The sequence below is a fragment of the Balaenoptera ricei genome, chromosome 19 (genome assembly GCF_028023285.1).
Source record: "Balaenoptera ricei isolate mBalRic1 chromosome 19, mBalRic1.hap2, whole genome shotgun sequence".
In the NCBI taxonomy this organism is placed as follows: domain Eukaryota; kingdom Metazoa; phylum Chordata; class Mammalia; order Artiodactyla; family Balaenopteridae; genus Balaenoptera; species Balaenoptera ricei.
Window position 1 is genome coordinate 56,245,389 of NC_082657.1, and position 22,587 is coordinate 56,267,975.

General features: G+C 45.5%; 1 protein-coding gene across 1 annotated transcript in view; it reads right to left on the reverse strand.

Annotated features, from left to right (window-relative positions):
* The window catches only part of CDYL2 (chromodomain Y like 2), a 168,821-nt gene that overhangs the window by 17,164 nt on the left and 129,070 nt on the right, over window positions 1-22,587 (reverse strand). Inside the window, exon 3 of the mRNA XM_059904966.1 lies at window positions 3,081-3,298. Coding sequence (XP_059760949.1) covers window positions 3,081-3,298 — 218 coding nt within the window. The remainder of the gene's footprint in view (window positions 1-3,080; window positions 3,299-22,587) is intronic.

The following is a 22,587-nucleotide window of genomic DNA, read 5'->3' on the forward strand; positions in this document are numbered from 1 at the left end:
GTTCTGTTACTGACAGACACCAATTAGGAGTAAACCCCCTAATTAACCAAGCCCACGGCTCGGGAGGTGAGAACCCGGGCACCTTAAATCACTTGAATGTCACACGTTTCTGTGATGAGAAGGCAACAGTTAGTACACAGAGCTGCTCCAAAGAGACAGAACAAACTGGGAGACTTCCCATTTATTCGGTTTATCAGAGGAAAATACTGTGCCTTTTTCAAGCACGCTTTTTTTTTTTTTTAAATAAATTTATTTATTTATTTTTGGCTGCGTTGGGTCTTCGTTGCTGTGACTGGGCTTTTCTCTAGTTGCAGCGAGCAGGGGCTACTCTTCGTTGCAGTGCGCGGGCTTGTCATTGTGGTGGCTTCTCTTGTTGTGGAGCACGGACCCTAGGCGTGCAAGCTTCAGTAGTTGTGGCACGCGGGCTCAGTGGCTGTGGCTCACGGGCTCTAGAGCACAGGCTCAGTAGTTGTGGCACATAGGCTTAGTTGCTGCACAGCATGTGGGATCTTCCTGGACCAGGGCTTGAACCCGTGTCCCCTGCATTGGCAGGCAGATTCTTAACCACTGTGGCACCATGGAAGTCCCAAGCACCCTTTTTAAAAGTAGTGAAGTAGAAAAGAAATCTAAGAAGAATCGGTCTCGTGTGAATGTTTCATGATGAGTTTAAAATAACAAGGCTTCCAGGTGTATAAACATGTGAAGGGCAGCCTTTGGGGTAAACCACAGACCCCAGACTCTGAGTCCTACGCAGAGGTCTACAGAGCACAGAACCCTGAGGTGGTTCTGCTGAAGGTGGAGGGGGGAGAGACCCCCAAAACACCATGCTTAGAAGAGGGGCAATGAGCAACCAGCAGCCTCCTTAACTACACAGGCTTTAGCCGCTCTCTTCCCTCACAGGTTGACAAGCATTCCTGACTGTCACCCCACAATCCCAAAAAAGAGCCACAGTCTATGTAAATCATAATGACAAGACACGTGATTGCAGGTTCAAGGACACAGCACCTCCCACTCCACCCACTTCAGGGGCCACCCTGAGTGCAGTGGACATACTGGGCAGTGCCAGGCCACCTAGCCGTCTCCATCTGCCTGGGCGGCCACTCCTTGACTGTGTCCCACCTAAAAGAAAACACACCCCTGTGGTTTACCCTCCAGGTCTGCATTGCTATGGTGGACACTGGAGTGCGGAATGTCAAGGGACAGGACAAGGGGGTTTGCACTGAACTGTCTTCAATGGGCCAGGCACTGGTCTGAGGGCCAGGACAAAAGGATGGGTGAAAGTGGTGAGGGCCCTGCCCTCTTGAAGCTCTGCGACCCCAGGCCTGTTCAGTACTCTAGGCCTACATTGTCTCCTCTGTAAGAGGTGGATCATAATAATCCTACATCAGAAGGGTACTGGTGGGATGAAATGGGATAAATAGCAAATATAAAGCCTGAAGAGCCACTACTAGCCACACCACAGTCATTTTTGTCATTGATCATTCTACGCCCTGCCCAGGTCGGTCCAGTTGGAGAAGACTGCTTAGATGCATGTTTTCCCACATTTGCACCATTAACAATCTCTTCATTGCTCCCTACTAAGTATCCCATATTCTGAATGGTGTTGTCTACCTAACTGCATTAAGTATTCCCTGTTTCCCTGTTCTATTCATCTAAAACATAAGTAGGATTAGCATTTTAAAAAGTAATAGAGGAAAAAGATAAATTGGACTTCACCAAAATTTTAAAAATTGTATATCAAAGACTGCTATCTAGAAAGGAAAAAGACAAGCCATAGAATGGAAGTATCACAGCTCTGATAAGGGTCTAGTATCCAGAACTTACAGAGAACACTCAAAACTCAACAATAAAAAGAAAAAAAATCCCATTTTTAAAACTAGGCAAAGGATTTGAATAGACATCTCTCCAAAGAAGGTAGACAAATGGCCAACAGGCACCTGAGAAGATGCCCAACATCATCAGTCACTAGGAAAATGCAAATCAGAACCACAATGAGACAGCACCTCACTCCCACTAAAACGGCTATAATAGAAAAGACAGATAATAATAAGTGCTGACAAAGATGTGGAGAAATTGGGACCTTCACATACCACTGGTGGGGATGTAAAATGGTCCAGCCACTGGGGAAAATAGTTTGGCAGTTCCTCAAAAAGTCAAATATGGAGTTACTATATGACCCAGCAATTCCATAATTAGGAATATATCCAAGAAAACTGAAAACATATGTTCACACAAAAACATATATACAAACGTCCATAACATTATTTTTCATGATAGCCCAAAGTGGAGACAATCCAAATGTCCCTCAACTGGAGAACTAATAGACAAAATGTGGCCTATCCACACATGGAAGAGGAATGAAGCACTGATCATGCCACCACATGGAGAAACCCCCGAAACACTGTGCTGAGTGAAAGAAGCCAGTCATGGAAGACCATGTACTGTAGGATTCCATGAATACGAAATGTCCAGAATAGGCAAATTCATAGAGACAGAAAGGAGATTAGTGGTTGCCGGGGACTTGGGCGGGGGGAGAACGAGGTGACTGTTAATGGGCATAGGGTTTCCTTCGGGGGTGATGGAAATGTCCTGGAATGAGTGCTGATGGCTGCACAACCTGGTGAATATACCAAACACCACTGAACGGTACATTTTTAAAGGGTAAAATTTATGGTATGTGAATTACATCTCCATTAAAAAAAACTATAAGCGAGCTGAGTGAATATAATTCCATCTAAAGCAAAGAAATTTGACATGCTGATTATAATGCAGTTTCACTGGAAAAGCCCAAGATATGATGCCTGGTTTCTGGGGCTAATACTGACTAATTCTGTGACCACAATCAGTTTATTGAATCTGTCTGTTTACCGGGGTCTTCATCTTCAAAATGGGATAATATGGTTACTGGTCATCAAGATCAGACGGATAAAATACGTAAGGTGATTAGCAAATTGGGTCCCGCGGTCAAGTCTGCACAAGTGTCGGCTGTCTCCATCAGCTCCTGAGGGCACAGAGAGACAGCCAGCGCCCTACTGTGACTGCCTCAGAGTGACACTCCCCCCCCCATCCTGCCCCCTCACCTCAGGGGTCAGCGCGTTGTTGTCCGAGGTCTGGCTGGACAGCAGGATGTGCGTGAAGCCCTCTTCCTTCCGCACGACAATGTCCCGAAAGCGACAGTTGCTTTCGTTCTGGCGGACGCTGTACCTGAGCCTCTTGTCAAAGACGTAGTCCTTCTCCGCTTCCAGCTTCCTCTTCACAGGGCTGTGCAGGTTTAGTCCCCCGTTGGTCAGAGCAGAGCCTTCCAAAATCAGAGGAGCAAAGTGAGAAACTGACTGGGGAACAGTCACACAGGAGTGTCATCAGAGAACGCTCAGATTTTCACGGAAAGGGTCCGATGTGGCCGGGACACGTGCGCAGCTCTGTTCTGGGTGGTGAAGGGCCTGGGGCTTAACGGCTACATCTCCAAACTTGGAAGAGCCCAGACAGGGCTCTCTGTGAATGACCCCATGCAATCCTTGATTCCCTCTCCCACACATCCACCCGTGAGCACCCAGCTTCTGCTTGGGTGCCTTCAGCAACGGGGAACCCGACAATGGCCACGAAACAAAACAAACAAACAAAAGCAAAAAACTGCAGCTTTACTCATAATAAACAAAAATCAGAAGCAACCAATATGCCCTTTACTAGGTGAATGGATAAACAAACTCTGGTTCATTCACACAATAGAATATTTGGCATAAAAAGAAATTCATTATCAAGTCACAAAAATACATGAATGAATCTGAAATGCGTATTACTAAGAAGCCACTCTGAAAAGGCTACACATTACATGATTCCAATTATGTGACACTCTAGAAAAGGCAAAAGTACAGAAACAGTAAAAAGATCAGTGGTTGCCAGGGGTTCAGGTGGAATAAGAGGAGGGTGGAATTGGTGAAGCGTAGGGGATTTTTTGAGGGCAGTGAAACTACTCTATATGATACTATGATGGTGAATATGAGACATAAAGCATTTGTCGAAACCTGAAGAACTACAGCATAGACAGTGAACCTTAAAGTATGCAAAATTTTTTTTTAAAAATTAAGAGATGGGGGGAATCCAAGGATGGAATGCAGAATGTGATAAAAGAATCTAACTGTATGACAAATGTATGAAACCACCTCCCTGCAGAGGGGTGGGGGGGGGGGGAAGGCACTGACCTAAGTAACTTTAGGAATGAGTGGAGTCTGTAAGACTAAAGGCAAAACAACCTGCACAGAAGCAGTGTACTCCAGCTGATAAAGTTGATCTCATGGAGGTAAGTACGAGTTAACAATTCTGACATTATACATGAATGCTGGAGTTGAACAATTACATAAATGGATGGCAGATGGGAAGAAGAAGGTTTCTCAGTGTTGGAGTGGCAGTTTACAGAGAAGCAAGGGGAGGGGGCTAGAATGAGCAACGTGGTAATGGATGAGCATTGAAGACCTCAGTATGAACTCAATACAGATACAGATGGTTACATTCAGAAATATTTACAGATAAGCGTGTACAAACAGGTTAGTATATACATGTGTATTTCCTTGCTCTGTCAGCTGAGAGGGCTCAGAGTCTGACATCCCAATAGCAGTGAGCACACCTGGGGCCCAGAGCTTGGTTTCATTCTCAATAAAAGGAACCAGGGCTCTCTGGAGAAATGGCTGATTCCAGGACTGGGGCGAGAAACATGCAAGATAAGTTTGCAGAGGCTGAAAGGAAGGAAGTACTAAAAAAAGAATAATAATAAATAAATAAATAATAACAACCACCTTCACAATGATGGGGGTATGTCAAAAGGACACAGGAGCCAACTGAAAGAGCTCCCCATGGCCAAAGACGGCAGAATTTGAGCAACGACATAAAGTCATATGTATTGCGTTATAATTGAAAGTACAAAATAAATATCCATGAGTCCATACCGATATAATTCAATGAGATTGAATAAATGGGAGACAAGAGCCAAATCTCCCATGGAGAAGAATTCCAAACAGTTTATGTAGATGCTCTGCTCTCAAGGGGGTAGAACATAACTTCTTTAAGGGCGGGCTGCACAAAGTGACTTCCTTCCAAACGGTGTAGAAAGTTGGGAGGCTCAGGGGGCAGAGTAACAGTGGAGAAACCTGACTGCGGCAGATGGAGAAGTCAAAGCCTTGTTGGCCCCGTGATCAAGACCAACACCAACAGGGATAAGTCATGGCATGGTGTGCACCCCTGGTACGATGTGAGGAGAAGGGCGCTGGACCTCTGGGGTCTTCCTCTCAGAAACCTACAACCCCAGTCTAATCATGCAGAAAAGGTCAGACAAATCCCAATGGAGAAGAGTTCTACAAAATACCTAATCAGTATACTTCAAAACTGTGAAGGTCATTAGAAACCAGGAAAGTCTGAGAAACTGTCACAGTGCATTGGATCCTAAGGAGACATGACGACTAAATGTGATGTGGGATCAGGATCTTGGAACAGACGTTAGGATAAGGTATGGACTTTAGTTGATAATGATGCATCAATAGCAGGTCATCAGCTGTAACAGATGTACCATACTAGTGAAGATGATCATAATACTAGGAGAGACTGAGTATGGGGTATACATGAACTCTATTATCTTTCCAAATTTTCAGGAAATCCAAAAAAGTGAAGTTTATTTTAAAGAGTACATTTTAAAATTAAGTTAACTTTAAAAAACAAAACAAAACAAAAAAACCCCAAGAAAACCACTTCCCAGGCAATTCTGACATATAGGGAGGTTTGAGACCCTGGACCAGTGGTTCTTACACTTTTTTTTTTTTTTTAAAGATCATGAACACCTTTGAAACACACCTATCTATCTATCTATCTATCTGTCTATTTATTTTGGCTGTGCCAAGTCTTAGTTGCAGCATGTGGGATCTTTTAGTTGCAGCATGCGGACTTCTTAGTTGCGTCATGCAAACTCTTAGTTGCAGCATGCATGCGGGACCTAGTTCCCTGACCAGGGATCAACCCCAGGCCCCCTGCATTGGGAGTGCAGAGTCTTATGCACTGGACCACCAGGGAAGTCCCCAGTTGTTCTTACACTTGAGCAGGGATCCGGGTCACCTGGAGAACTGTTAAACCAGCCTGCTGGGCCCACCCCAAGCTGCTGCCCCTGCTCCAGTGACCAGGCTTTGAGAACCAGGGTCTGGATAACGTCAAGGTGGACTCAGATTCTTAGTTAGCATGGGGGGGTCTTGGAATCTCAAGAACCAAGTCAAAGGCAGGGACCAGGAAATGCTTCCCTGGACCCTTTCCCTGCATACCCCGTCCCCACCCAGACGAGCGCCCAGCCCCGAAAGGGCACAGAAGCAGCAGTGCCTGTGTCACCTGACAGCCTCCAAGAAGCCTCCTCATTTTGTACTTTTCCATCACCCACAGCAACTGGCCTTGGTCAAACACCGTGATGTGAGTAAATGATTCAATGAACTCCGGAAAGTAAACACGAGCATTTAATTAAAAGCCTTGTGTAAAGGGAGCTGTTTCTTCAGGGTCAACCTCCAAACCTCCAGCTCTGCAGAAGCTTCCTAATTAGAGCTGGCAGATCCGTGCTGGGGACCTGCTGGCAGATGTCAGCGCATCACGGGAGCTGCTCTCAGTGGCCACCAGCTCTTGCCCGTGAGAAGTCAGAAGCTCGGGGCTTGGGAAGATCAGTGCTTCCCGGGGCTGGGAGAGGTCCGACTAAACTCCTGCCCCACAACCAAGTCAAGGTGCTGCTTTACAATATTAAGGAGGAGGACCTGAGGGTTACCTTTTCTGAGCAGCTCTGTACGCTGTCTCTAAATTCCTCAACAGTCCTACAAAACTGTCATTCTTAGTCCACTTTGCAGATAAGGAGAAGTGAGTCACTTGCTGGGAGCCGTGAAGGTTTTAAGTGGCAGAGCCAGGATTAGAGGCAGCTGCCTCTCCTTTTCTTCAGGAATTCAAAATCTAATTAGGGGCTTCCCTGGTGGCGCAGTGGTTAAGAATCCGCCTGCCATTGCAGGGGACACGGGTTCGAGCCCCGGTCCAGGAAGATCCCACATGCCGCAGAGCAACTAAGCCCGTGCGCCACAGCTACTGAGCCTGCGCTCTAGAGCCCGTGAGCCACAGTTACTGAGCCCACGAGCCACAACCACTGAGCCCGCGTGCCACAACTACTGAGCCCGTGCTCCGCAACAGGAGAAGCCACCGCAATGAGAAGCCTGCGCACCACAACGAGGAGCAACCCCTGCGCACCGCAACAAGAGAAAGTCTGCACACAGCAACCAAGACCCAACGCAGCCAAAAATAAAAATAAATAAATTAAAAAAAATCTAATTAGTTATCACCTCCTATGGGCCAGCTATAAAACTAGATGTTGGAGATGAAACAAAAATCAGAGAAATAAGGTCCATGCCGTCCCAGAGCTTGCTTCAGGCGTGGGAGATGGAAAGTAAACAAGTAGACTAATAGTTACAATAATGACAGATGGGAAAAGATAGGGTGACATGATAAAAAATACTGCATGGGGGGTTCTCTGTGAAGGAGCCCATGGTCTTTCTGTTAAAGCATAAGGAGAAGCAGCCCCTAAGGGACCATCTGACCAAATAATCCATAAAACTATGTGAGGAAAACACACCTGTTTATTCTCTATTAGGACACATGGCTCACATCTCCAACGGTGACTTGGAAGATGCACCATCTCTGGGCCAGGGAAGGGAGGAAGCCTCTGTGAGGGCCCGGATTCACTCACGTACAGCTGCGTTGTTACCTTTCTGGACCTAACTCTGACCTCACACGGAGGTGCTCTCAAGCCCGCTCCTCTTCTGGGGCACCATGCCTCTGGAGAGATGGGGGCAGGCTGGCGGGGAAGGCACCATGGGAAATAGAACATGCCGGAAGCATAGAAGTTTGGAGCTTTGCAGCCAGACAGCATGGGAATCCCAGCCCTGTGTTTGCTCATCAGGAGAAGCTAGAAGCCACACGAGCCCTTGAGTGTCGTCTCCTTTGTCATAAGATGGGGTTAGTGGTACCTGCTTTTCAGGGTTGTTCGGAGCTAATTTAACTAAGGAACCGATATGGGATTAGCAAGTGTCTGGCTCATTCCAGGCGCTGCAGAAATGTTAGCTAAAGGATGCCAAGTCATTCCAAAAATGAGGAATTAGCTGGTGAGTCCTTGTAGCCCCGCCTCTCGCACTCCCAGCCCCACACGCTCCCTCCAAGCCCGGGGAACAGACCCAGGAGAGATGGGTGAACACCCTGGTGAGCCCGAAGGCCAGAGTGAAAACCCAGTGGTGGACGGCGTTCAAAGCCCCACACCCTGTCCTCTCAGGGCTGCGAGGCTGGAGGTCACTATCCCTCCTCTGTGCTCCCACTTCCCGCACGTGGATGATTGCGAAGTGCAGGGACACGTGCTGTGCTTCTGGGACGAAGGACCTGCCCCCCCACTCCCCGAATCAGGCTAGTTTCCTTCCTTCCACTCCCTTCAAGCCTTCTCACATTCCTTCCTTCAGAGTACAAAGGAGTATTTCCCATTAGGAAGGCTCCATAAAATCATGCTCTGCCACAGCCCCTCTGCTCCAGACGTGCAGAGGTGACAGAGACAACACTGGGCTCACAAACAACCATCTCTGTGTGTGTGAGGCAGAGCATCAGCACAAAGCTCGACGTAGGGGTGGGGGCCACGGGTGCTGGGCGGGAAGGGGACCCAGGGGGCAGCAGAAACCAAGCCTCCCACTCGAGATGGGAGGAGGGATCCAGGGGATGGAAGCCAGGCGATGGTGTGATGCCCTCCCACGAAGGCAGAACAACAGTGACAAAACCACGTGCTGTCCACGGCCAAGGCTTTATCGGGAGCTCTGCGCCAGGTGGAGGGAGAGACAGGAAGCAAAGAAAGACAAAAACCAACTTCCCTCTTGAAATGAGCCTGTACACCAAAATTCTGAAATAGGAAGATATATAATGCTCAGAATTCTAGCCAATAAAATCAATACTGGTGACATGAATGAATCCAAATCAGATAAATTGAATATTATGAGACAATCTGACAAGGACTTTAGAATAGGAATGTTTAGAATGCTAAAAGTGATAGATGTGAGAAAAAGAGTCATTTAAAATAAACAAGAAATTCTCAGACAAAAGCAGACAGAAAGGAAAAGAGCACAGGGGTAAGGTAAAGAACTAATTAAAAAGCAAATGACAAACAGGAAAAAATTTGCATATCACAGATAAAAGATCCTCAAATTGTAAAGAAATTTTAAACAGTGAGGACAAAAAGGCCAAAATTCCTCCAGGAAAAAAACGGACAGAAGACATGGACAGATAATCCACAAATACTACATAAAAATAGCCCTTAAACGTAAAAAAAGATTTCATCTTCACTCAAAAGAATAATGCAAACTAAAACTCGTAATAAAAGAAATGAAAGTTAAAACTACACTGAGATACCATTTCTTACCCATTCACTTGGCAAAAGTTCAGAATCTTGACAGTATACTCTTCTAGAGAGGATGTGGGGAGTTGGGCATTCTCTTAATTGTGGGTGGAATGCAAAATGGTACAACTACTATGGAAGGGAATTTGGCAACATGTGAGAAAACTGTTCATGCATGTACTCTCAACATAGCAATCCCACTTCTGGAAACATAACATAAAAATATACCAAAAATATATATATATTTATTACTATTATTACTATTATTATTTTTATATATATTATTCCTTACAGCATTATTCACAATTGCAAAATATCGGAACTACCTAAACTTCCAAGCATAGATTAGGGATGTAAACTATGGTGTATCCACACAATGGAATACTATGCAGCTGTAAAAAGAATGAAAACTATTTCTATGAATTAATGAGTGATTTCCAAAACATATCTTCAAGTAAAGAGAGGCAAGGTATAAAAGTATTTTACCTTTAGTGTAAGAAAGAAGGGAGAATAGATAAATCTGTTTATTTTTGCAAAAAGAAACAGAGGCAGAATAAGTCAGAACACAATGAAACTGGATACCCACAGTGGTTGACAGAATAGAGCAGAAGGGATGGGGAAGGAGTATAGTTCTCTTCTACACTTCTCTGAGTATAGCTGACCCTTGAACAACGCAGGGGTTAGGGGCGCCAACCCCATGCAGTAGAAAATTTGCATATAACTTTACAGTTGGTCCTCTGTGTCCACAGTTCTGCATCCATGGATGCAACCAACCATGGATCATGTAGTACTTATTTATTCAAGGGGAAGGACGATCAATACAAATAACTTTTGGACTCAATATAATGACTGATATACCCTCAAACAAATCCTGAATTCTTCTTAGTGGGTTTGCTTTTCGTAAGGGTAAGGGTGGAGCAATTCTAAAATTATTTTATGAGAATTATAGGGTGAGCAAATGAGTAATTGTGTGATGTTATGGAGAAACAGGGTTCTCTCTGTGGAAGAAGGGACACACAAATATGGAATGTGGGAAGGCAAGGAAGAACTCAGTGGGATTAGAATGAAATTGGAGGTATCGGTATGAACTCACGGCTTTTAAAATTATATCTATTTCCTAGCTCCACTAGCTGAAAGGGCTTAGAAAAAATGAAGATCTCATAGCAATGAGCACACTTAGACCCCAGATGTTGGCTTCTAAATACCATCCTCACTAAAATAATCCAGGACTTCCCAGAGAAATGGCTGCTTCCAGGGCTGGGACAGGCAAGGTACAAAGTGGGCTGGAAAGTCTTATTGTACCTGGAAGTAAGGAAGTGACCAAAAAAATAACCAGGCATGTCAAAAGGACATATGAGGCAGCTTGGAGGGGTTCCCATTGGCCAAATCTAGGACAATTTGAACATAAAAGTAAATAAGGGGAAGAAATGGATTATAAACCATTGCATAAAATAATAATCTTCAAGTTTGAACTGATAATAGATAGATAGAGATGATGATAGATAGATAGATGAGAGGGAGGGAGGGAGGGAGGAAGGAAGGGAAGAAGGAAAGAAGGAAAGAGATAGATAGGTAAGACAGAGGAAATAATATCATATCAAGTATTTCAGTGGAGATGAATAACTTGAATCTAGTCTTAAGGAAACATCAGACAGACTCAAAATGAAGAACACTCTGTAAAATAACTGGATGGTATTCTTCAAAAATGCCAGTGTTACTGAAGACAATGGAAGACCAAGGAACTGCTCCAGATTAAAGGGAACTAAAGAGACATGACGACTAAAGTCATCATGGGATTCTGGCCTGGATTCTATATTGGAGGAAAAAATATTCTAAAGAACATTACTGGGATAATAGGAAAAAATGGAATAAGAACCAAAGATTAGATAAAAGGATTCTATCAATGTTAAATTTCTTGAATTTCATAACTGTACTGTGTTGACTTGAGAATATCCTTTTTCTTAGAAATACCTATACTAAATATCACTGGGGAGGGAGGGAGGGATAAATTAGGAGTTTAGCACAGGGAACTATATTCAATATCTTGTAATAACCTATAATGGAAAAGAATCTGAAAAACAATATATATATGTATATATATACGTGTGTGTGTGTGTATACACACACATATATATAAGAAAAACTGAAGCACTTTGCTGTATGCCTGAAACTAACACAACATTGTAAATCAACTATACTTCAATAAAAACAAACAAACATAAAACAAACCACAGAAAATATTACTGGGAAAAGAGGCATGATGTATGCAATCTACACTCAAATGGTTCAGAAAAAGAATAATAATTTGTATATAATCTGTATAATCATTTGTATATAAGTTCTAAGTGTGTACATATGTGTGAGTCTATATATCTACATATACATGTACAGAAACACACAAACACGTACAGAGAAAGAGAGAGCAGACGTGGCAAAATGTTAAAAACTGGTAAATCCAAAAAGGATTACAATGTTTGCTGTAAGTTTGAAATTATTTTCAACTTATTATTTACAAGCAGGGACAGAGGCCTGAAAAAAATGAACTATCATCAAAATGCTGAGAGAAAATAACTATCAACCAAGAATTTTATACCCAGCTAAAACCACATTTAAAGGACCAAGAAATGGGTATTTTCAGATACCTCAAAACTAAAAGAGTTTATCTACCACAGACTCTAAAAGAATTATAAAGAGAAACTTCAGCAAATCAAAAAGTTAATTCATAGGAAGACAAGAGATAAAAGAAATACAGTTGATTATTTTTAATTTAGTAAATGTAATTCCTGGCTGCAAAAATAATAAAAATAGTTTTTGGTGTTTAACAACACTGAGTGGACAAAACAAAAACAAGAGGCTCATTGAGAAGTTAAAACCAAGTAGGGTCCTTCTTGTTATATCAATAGGAGGATATCACATCTATTAGAAAAAATTCATAGTTGAGTACGTATGCTAAAATTTAAGAATACAAATACAATCTATGGTTAGCTTCCAAGTCAGCTCAGGGAGACGGAACATATAAAATGTACCAATTCACTTTAAAAGTATGAAAAGGGTAGGGGCTGGGGACGGGAGAGCGAGCAGAGAAACAGAATGATAATATTAAAATGCAAAATAGAATAGAAAAAAATCCAAATATGTTAATAATCACATTAATTTGTGAGCAGGTCAGACTCCTATATTAAAAGATAGAGATGATCAGATTGGAGTAAAGAATAAAAAATCCAGGTGTGTGGAAGATTCCCTAAGGAGAGACTCTTGGAAGACTGAAAAAGGCATCTCAACTCAGCTAGCGGGAGAAGGAAACCTGCCCAATCAACTGAGAAATGGTGGAAATACTCAAAAAGTGTCAAGAAACGGTGCACAGTTGTCACTGTGAGGCAGGAAGAGGTGTGTCAGAAAATGCACTGCAGTTTGTAAGATACACAAAGAAAAACAGAAGCTGTCCCGGGATGAGGGGTGAGCTTTCTGGGAGGACAGAGGGTAAAGGTCTTTGGGAGGCCACAGAGGACTGGACAGACGAGGGACAGACCACAGGACACCACTGCACGCAGCATTAGCCACTCCGGGCAGGGCTCAGCGTCCGTGCCTACGTTCTCCACCAGGAACATGTCAAACCCCAGCACCGAAGAGCACCAAGCTTCCTCTGGACGTCGAGGAAGGAAGGAGAAGTTCAGAAAGGACATCAAAGGATGCTATCCCCAGGGGTGGGTGCGTCATCTGTGCTGCTTTCACACTTAGTCTTATTTAGGATCTTGGGCAGCTCTTTGATTGTCGTGGGCAACTGGGCTCGGAGCCATCTACACCTGCCCGGAACAATCTGCGATGGCTACTTCCAAGGTCGGTAGAGCATTATCCTCAAAGTCCTTTCTCTCGATTCCTCACCGTAATGCAACAATCTTATTTTGCTGAGTGCTTATTATGTGATTCACATAGCTTGCGTCGTCCAATCCTAAGAAGAACCCTATAAGACATCGTTTCAGCCACATTTTAGAGGTGAGAAAAGCAAAACCAAAGGTCATGCCACTAGGAAGGGTCAGAATAGGGTTCAAACTCTAAGAATCTTGACTTCAAAAGTGATGCTTGACTCAAGCAACAAGACTCAGAAACCTAACACTGGTCTCGGGCCCTCCCGCTGGTGCTGGCTCTGAGGGATATTCTGCTTTTCTTCCCAAGAGCTCTCCGAACAAAGCAGGAAGGAAAATCTGGGTGCTACACCTGGCTCCAGTGTCACATGGAACTGTTACCAAGCCGAGCTCGTTTTACTGCATCATCATCATCTCTGTACCTGCCTGATGTCTCCACCTAAGGGCGGGCTCTTCGGGGACAAATCTGAGAGTCACTCACTCTGTGTCTGCAGGACTGAGCACAGTGCCTGGAAGGCAGCACTGCTCAACGCAGCGTCCATCAAGCGAACGAATGAGCAGAAAACAAACAAAGGAAACTACCTGCAGCAGCCTCCTCACACCACATGGCGACCTCGTATTTAACACTCCTGATTCTGAAACATGTTCATTTCTCAGCCTCTTGGTCACACTTCCAAATCTTGGTATTAGTCGCACACATAGGAACGTTTGTTTCCTGAAATCAGGTTGCTCTCACACCTAGATGACTAACTCGTACTTACATCACACCTGGCCCTTCTTCACAACAGGCAGGCAAGACCTCACCTCTCAAAGATGCTCAGGCAGAGAACGCGGTGTGAGCGCTATGAAGTTTCCTTCCCTTGCGAAGAATATAGTAACACTTTTTTAGGGTGTGAGCCATCAGGACACAGAAGGAAGACGTCTCAAGACCAGAGTCACTCTCTCCCGGAATGCACTTCCTCCCTTGCCCACCTGGTAATGGTCTCCTCGTCCTTCTCAACGCAGCTCTGCTGTGACCTGCTTAGGAATTCTTCCAGAGAAGCTCATCCCTCTTCTAGTGTCTGCTGGTACATCTTTTTTTTTTTTTTTTTTTTTTAACAGCCTTTACTGCCCCTCCCTCCATCCATTCAGCATGCAGTTCATGAGTGTCTAGGACAAACCTGGCTCCTGGGATACAATGATGGGCAGAGCGATGGATCCTGCGCTTAAGAACTTACAGTCTGATTCAGCGCTGTCCTAGAGAACCCCCTAAAATGCTGGAAATGTTTGATATCTGCACTGCTCAACAGAGTAGCCAACAGCCACATATGGCTATTGAAACTATAAAACTTTCATCTAATTTTAATGCACTGAATTCTAACTTTAACCACATGTGGCTGGTAGCCACCATACTGGACAGTGCAGGTAATCACGCTGCAGGATAATTACCTTGCATACCTTGCAAATCCTGACATACCTTTTCTGGCACATCTGGCTCCGTCTTCACCTGCACACAGATTCTTAAAGGTAAGAGCCATGTTAGCCATTCCTGTATCTTTAGACTCAGTGCAACCCAGCACACAGAAGTGGCTCAATCACTGCTGCATAAATGAATGGGTGGACAAAGGAGCAAGTGCTAAACACATAACAGAGGACCTAGAGAAGTTTCTATCTCCTAACCAAAACTGGGAGAGTGAGAGCGAGAGGCTGGAGAGCAGGATAAGGAAATTGTGATGGATCTGCTGCTGTCCCCACAAAAAGGTGCAAATGTTAGGCACCTCCCTTCTGGTCCTTTTCCCCCAGCATCCCCGTCACGATCACCATCTCGGGAAGCAGACACGATTCACAGAGATAAGCGAGGGCTGGGAGCCCTCAGAGGGCACTTCACACTGGAGCACCTTCGGTTGCAAGGTGGGGAGAGGGTTGGGCGGAGGGGAGGCTTAAAAGAAACAAGAGAGAAGACTCATCAGTTCCGCAGTTGACGGAAACCATCCTTTGTTGACTGCGGGGTTAGGGTTTTCCAGCTGCAGTTCTTAGAAGAGAAAGTGATAGTTTTTGCGCTTGAGAACCATTTCCTGGTCTGTGGTTGACTCACCGGAGATCCCTAAAGCGTGGACCGGTCTGAGGGTGCACTGGGAGGGGAAGTATGAGAGTGCAGCGTTACCACACCGGGGCCTTCTTGTCTCTGCCCGTCAGAAGGCATGAGGTGCCGCCAACAGATGCCGCAGGTGGGGACGGCAGCGCCTTTCCGCAGAAGCGGGGCTGGGGGTCAGATCTCTAGAGGTGGGTGGGTGGGCCGGGGGCAGTGCTGAAGTTGAAAACACCCTCCGAGAGTTCAAAGAGCCCAACATACACTCAGCACCTGCACCAGTCACTTCACAGCTGGTCAATCTCCCAGCCCCTAACTGTCACCATGGACAGAATCCCTGATCTCAGAGCTGAATTCAACAGCAAGGCTTGAATTTACAGGTACATTAAAAAAAAAAATCTTCTTTAAGGCATTACGCTAAGTGAAATAAGTCAGAGAAAGACAAATACTGTATATCACTTATATGTGGGATCTGAAAAAATACAACAAAGTAGTGAATATTACCAAAAAAGCAGACTCAGACCTCAAGAACAAACTAGTGGTTACCAGGGGTGGGGAAGGGGCAGTATAGGTGTTGGAAAGTGGGAGGCACAAACTATTGGGTGTAATCAGGCTCAAAGATGTACTGTACAACATGGGGGATACAGCCAATATTTTGTAATAACTATAAATGGACTGTAATCTTTAAAATTGTATTAAAAAATAAATTAGCCAAATTAAAAGAAAATCTTCCTTAGCCATGTCAGTCACCATCTGGCATGTTATAATCATGCCCTATAAAATCTATACACTAGGAATTTCAAGAAAGCTTAGGCTCCCAAATCACTTCAAACTGTCAGGAGTGATGATGGTCATACATCTGACGATGTCTATTGTCAGTTGTCTAAACGTTTTAAACAGCAGAGCCTGAATTCAAAATGTAAAATAACCTGATTAAAAGGAAACTTTTCTACAGGTGAAATCACAGCTCCTGGGTTAAACCCCACCCAAGGCCACGCTGATGCTCAAAGCATTACTAGACCAGAATGCTGGCACCCGGCAAAAGACTCCCTAGGGTCTCCAAAGCAGAAAGCGACCCCACCCAAAAGTCACTTTCTCATCTGTTTTTGTCACTCCTCTGCTCACAAACTCTACCTTCTGGCCTCACCCTATTTTCGAAGCTCATCTCCCACTCCTACCCCTTAAACACCCTCATTGCCAGGATGATGTGAAGTTTCCTGCTTCTGGGCCATCTTCAGCTGTCCCTTGGCCCAGAATGCTGCTTCCGTCCACCTTCACACCTGGAATCCTTGGGGCCACCTGAAATGCTTCTCTTCCAGGCAGCTGACCTTTCTTCCCCAAGAGTAGCCACCCCCGGGGGCCTTGACGGTGGTCTGTCTGGGCTCTTCCCGAGCGCTCAGCACACTCGGCTTTGCAGCTGGCCATCTGGGAGCATCTGATCCCTTAATTAGCTTAATAAGTTCTCTGGAAGATGAGGCTTGTCATCTCTAATCCCCAGTTCCCAGCACACAGTGGGTACAAAGTAAATGCCTCTTTTTCCCTACTGAATTGTAGGAAAAAATAATGATCTCAGAAGGCTAATGATCTCGGAAGAGCCAACTCTGACTACCGCTGAGGACACAAGTGACAGGGTCAGGCACCCCACCACCCAGAAGTGGGGCCTCTTGAGTTTGCCTTGCTGGTTGACATGAACAGAATGACAATGAATATCCTGGTGCTGATGAGAAGGCAACAGGGCACATGGCGGTAGGGAGGAAAGCATGCCTTTGAGTAAAGGGAGAGGCCCCATCAGCAGCAAGCCTGCCACCTAAGAAAGGAGAGAAGAGAAACTAACATCCACCAGCACTGCTTGTGTGCAGGGACTCACCATTTAATCCTTTGTGGTGGGTACTGTTATCCCCCTAGCACAGAGGTGAAAACCAAGGCTCCAAACCTGGAAACACTTGCCTAGAGTCACTGGCTCAACAAGAGGCAGTCTGTACTTGAACTCACAGACCCTCTGTCTCCAAAGCCCACCCTCACTCTTTCCAGTCTCTTCCTCACCACGATGCCTCCAAAACCCACAACAACCTTACAGGAGAAATCCCAAAGCCCTTTATGTAAGTAGTCCTTCTGTTAAGAAGTCCGCTGCATTTTCTCTTCCACAGCGAAGGACTACACAAAATACAGAACATGTGACCCGAATGAAACACACTCTGCTGAAAAGGACATGCAGTGCCCTTGAGGGAGGACAAGCAGGGTCTGAGCCCATGGGCTTAATTAGGAGCCGGTGAGACTGCGTGACTATTAAGGGTGGAGAAAGAAGCGCAGCCAGCAGGGCCACGGGCAGGTGGAGAGAACAACTGTCAGAGAAAACTCTGGAAAGGGAATCCTTCAGGTGCTCTCAGGAGCCCTGACAAAACGTAGGCTCTCCGTGCCACATTACCAGGAGCAGGTGTGCAATGTGAGAACATGAGCCAGTCCGCCTGGGGTGGGAGGTGCAATGGGTGGACTTGACAGACATGCGACGATTCACGGGGGCTCAGGACCCCCGCGTCTCCAAGCAGGAGAGGCTTCTTGCTTCTCTCTCTGGTCCATCCATTCATTCACCCCCTCATTCGGTAGGTGTTTCTGAAGCACCTCCTATGTGCCCGGCAGTGTTAGGTGTTGGAACTACAAGTGGAAGCAAAACTAGAGACCATCCCTGCCCTCATGAGCTGACAATCCAGAGGGGGAGGCAGCGACTATTCGAGAAATCAGGCTGCGACCATTACAAACCGAGGTACGTGCCGTCAGCGAGGAAACACGGATCTAGGTGTGGAAAAAACGGGAAGCTGACCTACCCTGGGAGTCAGGGGAGTTTCCATGGCGGGGATTGCTGCTTAGTGAGCCATGAAGGATGAGCAGAGGTTAAGTGCCCACCGGAGGGCGGGCAGGAAGGGGCATACACGTGCACAACACGGGGAGATGGCGTGGAGAAGGATGCAAGCGAGGCCAGATGAGAGAGGCTTCGCAGGGCTGGGGAGTGCGAGCTGCACAAGGGACTCTCTCAGCTCCTTCCAGAAAGAGTCCCAAGCACCCTCCTACTGCAGGCTCTATCCACCCAGTTCTTAAGCCAACACTGCAGCTTCAGCCTCCCCTGCAGGGTGGTCCAGAATTGGCTGGGCTGCCGTGTTCTTTGCGATGTGGTATCATGCACCCACACGCTGATCCTTGGCTTTATGCTTCGGTGGGCGCTGTCATCTTCTCCCACAGGCCCTGCCTTTTTCCTTGCTCATTCTGGCTCATGCTATCAGACTCAGCTTGCATGTCACCTCCTTCAGGAAGCCCTCTCCTAACTACCTTCCCAAGCTGGCTTAGGCACTCCTGCTTGTAACTCCCTCAATATCTTCTGTCTCTCCACCATGCTATGTGGGATTGCAACTATGTCTCAACAGTTCCTGGTATACAGTGAGTACAGCTGCGTTAAAAAATATAACAAGGGATTAACATATACAATATATAAAATGCTCTGAAAAACAAATAGGAAAACACAAAGACCGAGCATCGGATTCAAATAATATATATAAATAATATAGCTAATATTTATCAAATGTCTACCATATGCCAGGTAATAGTCTAAGGGCTTTCTATGAATGAATTCACTTATTCTTTACCAAACCCCATGAGGTATGATTATATCTACATTTTTATGAATGAAGAATACGGCCCAGAGAAGCCAAGCAATTTGCCTGAAGCCACATGGCCAAATGCCTTGGTCCACCCACCATACTGAGTGTCACCTCCTGCTCTACTTGGCAGGACGATACTCGGGCCCCTCCCAGGGAAGGAAACACAGGTGGGGGGAACGTGAGAAGATGCTCACCCTCATTTGTAAACTAAAATCAAAACAACAGAGCTTGGAGAAGCATGATGAAGACTGGCAGCAGCCAGAGCTGGCAAGAGTGTGTGCCTTGGGAGGCATCTTGAACGCCCAACAGAGAGAGGACAGCTAAGTCCCCGCACACCATGAAACCCCAGGCAGCCAGAAAGGGGAGGCACATCCACATGCCTGACACAGATGGAGTTTTAAATTTAAAACAAGATGTTCTCACCACCTCCAGTCTTTACCCAGATGCCACCTTCTCAGTGAGGCCTTGGCGTCTCACATGTGTGTGCTCGTGCGCCTGTGTGTATATACACCCACCACACCCACAGACGTGGGATTATTCTTGTTCATCATTCCTTCAACAGATATTTCAGCAAACAGAACATTTTTACACATATAATATATAATGTGTAATAAATATATATATATATATATATATATATATATATATATATATATATATATATATAATTTGCATAAGCTTAGAGAGTGGTCCAGAAAGATCTATAGGGAAATATTAACATCAGTCACCTCTAAATAGAATTTGGGAAAAAAGAAGGGGGGAACTTGAATTTTTTAAAAGCTTATACTTTCCATAGTGTTTTAATGTTTTAAACTGAAATAAGTTACTTTTTAACTTTAAAAAGGAAGGAAAGAAAGAAGGAAGGAAGGAAGGGGGCAGGGAGGGAGGGAGGGAAGGACGGAAGGAAGGAAAGGAGGAAGGGAGGGAAAGAAGTCGGGGGGAGAAAAGGGAAGGGGCATTTTGGGGACCTGCAGTTAGATAGGCCACCATCCCAATCCATTTCTCTCTCATGAAACCACCCTGAAATAGCAGTGAAGGAATAAATTTTTAGAAAGATATAAATACTCACAAGAAAAAGAGCAAGAAGGGACAACAGTGGACAATGCACTTCACCACGTGGACAGGAAATGGGAAGAGGGAGAGCCAAGGTGACCGAGCTGAAGTTTCCTCCAGGTGCCCAGGGAGGGGACGGGATGAGGCGGGGGTCGCTCCCCCAGGGCCTCTACAGCTCAGGACTTAGAGACGCCGAGGACCGGGGAGCGTGGCCGTGCCCAGCCATGGACTCCAGGGGTGGGGAGGCCCCAGAACCAAGTCAGAACTGCAGGAAGGCCCGGGGGCACCATAGAGGGTGCTGGGCTGGGCAGCCGGAAGCTGACAGGTGGCAGCAGTAGAGGGCAGTCACAATTCCCTTCTCCACCTTCACCACTGACATACAGGCCACGAGGAGATTTTGCTATTTCTGTCTTTTCTGACAGTTCATCCATAATTTAGGATCAGAAAGTCATCAGGAAACCCTAAGTCAAAATGTAGGATCAGTCCTTCCATTGATGACCTGCGCAGCAGCTGGTCCTGTAAGTACAACTAGGGTCAGGTCCTCAGGCATCCAGGCATTGCCCACCCTGGCCCCGCCAGCCTTCTAGAAGTCACCCTGAGTCTTTCCCTAAACACACCAGCCCCTTGGCCAAGCCCACCTCCTCCCCAGCCTGCAGGCACACCTTGCCCTCGCCTCCATCCTCCTTTGTCAAGGCTGGCAGCACACCCCCCAAGTTCAGAGATGGGAGCAGACAAGCCACAAAGAGTCGATGAGTATGTGGAGAAAAGACCCAACCTCAGTGATAAGTAAAGAAATGTAAATCAAAGAGAGACCGAAGTTCCCCCTTTTTTACCCCCACAAACAATGCTGGCAAGACAGTGGCAAAACTACAAATCAGACCTTGCTGGTTATTGTTAAATATTTGTACAGTCTTCTTTTTTTTGCCAGGGAGAGGGGTAAAATCACCAGTACGATCCTGCCTCTGGGAATTTATCCTAAGAAAACAATTGAGAAATAAAACAAGATAAAACCAAAGTAGTTTAGACCCAACCTAAATGTCCAAAGACAAGAGACTAAGTAAAATACTGTATGTTCTCTTGAAAAAATATAATGGCATGACTAAAATTATAAACATGAAGACCTGCCCAATATGGAAATAGGCATATGCTATACTGAGCATATAGTATATGCTATACTCATATTCTACTGAGTAGAAAAATGAAAATGCAAATGTTGTCATACAAAGTGTTTTCCACACACACAGACACAAACACACACGCACATGCACACACACGAGCAGAACAGGCTTTTTCCCACTGTGTGATTAGGGTCTGGTGAGAAAGTCAGATATCACACATTAAGGCAGTGTAAGAAAGTTTTAAAAAGCCCTGGATCTCAAAAAAAAAAAAAAAAAAAAAAAGCTGGGTCAGAATTCCGACTCTACCACATTACCCTCTGGAGGTCCTAACTTCTGAAAGGCTCACTTTCCTCACCTGTAAACTAGGGATGAAAAGATGACCTACTTCATAGAGCTGTCAGGATTGCCTGAGCTACTGCATGTAAAATCCTGAGCCCCGCACCTGACGCACAGCAAGGATGTAATAAATACCTGTTATTGATGCCATTGCCGCTACTGTCATTATTAGCGAGGCTCAAGCATTCGGAGGGCTTGAGCCAGCTTGTCTAAGATAAATGCTGATGTGGGATGCGTCACACGGAGCCGCCTTGTGGAATTCAGAGAGTGCTTCCTGTCTTGTGGGACCTGCTGCTCACCTCCCATCTCTGAGATCAACAAGCAAACTTAAGCCAACTTCAGTGCCCGCCAGCCATTTACCAGTCCACACCAAGCAGATGATTCCATTTACATGCACTGTCTAATCCACAGGACAAAATTCGTGTTTCCTTGTTACCAACTGGTTTCTGCCCATACAAGAATAGAAACCCACGTGCCTCAACTTTCTGCCCTCCAAATTCTCCTACGTGCCAGTGGTCTGCTGAATAATGCACCCCCAAAGATGTCCTCATCCTAATCCCCAGAACCTGGGAATATGTGACCTGATGTGGCAAAAGGAACTTTGTAAATGTGATTGAGGCTCTTGAGATGAGGAGATGACCCTAGGTTACACTGAGTGGGCCCAGTATCATCACAAGGGTCCTTATAAGAGAGAGGCAGGAGGGGCGGAGTCAGAGAAGGGGATGTGACAATGGAAGCAGAGGTCAGAGAGATAGATGCAGGGCCACAAACCAAGGAATGCGGGCAACCTCTAGAAACTGAAAAAGACAAGAAACCCAATCCTCCCCTAGAGCCTCTAGAAGGAGCACAGCCCTGCCAACCCATTTTAGACTTCTGATGTCCAAAACTCTAAGAGTATAAATGTGTGTTGCTTTAAGCCACCCGGTGCGTTACAGCAGCTGCAGGAAACTCGTATGTGCTGTTGGTCCACTAAGAGCGCTTGGATTTCGTAGGTGGGATCTGGTGTTCAGGAGTCGCACTGTGGCTCTATTCCAGCTCCACCTCCTGCTGCACTTGGACAAATCTGAGAGGTGTG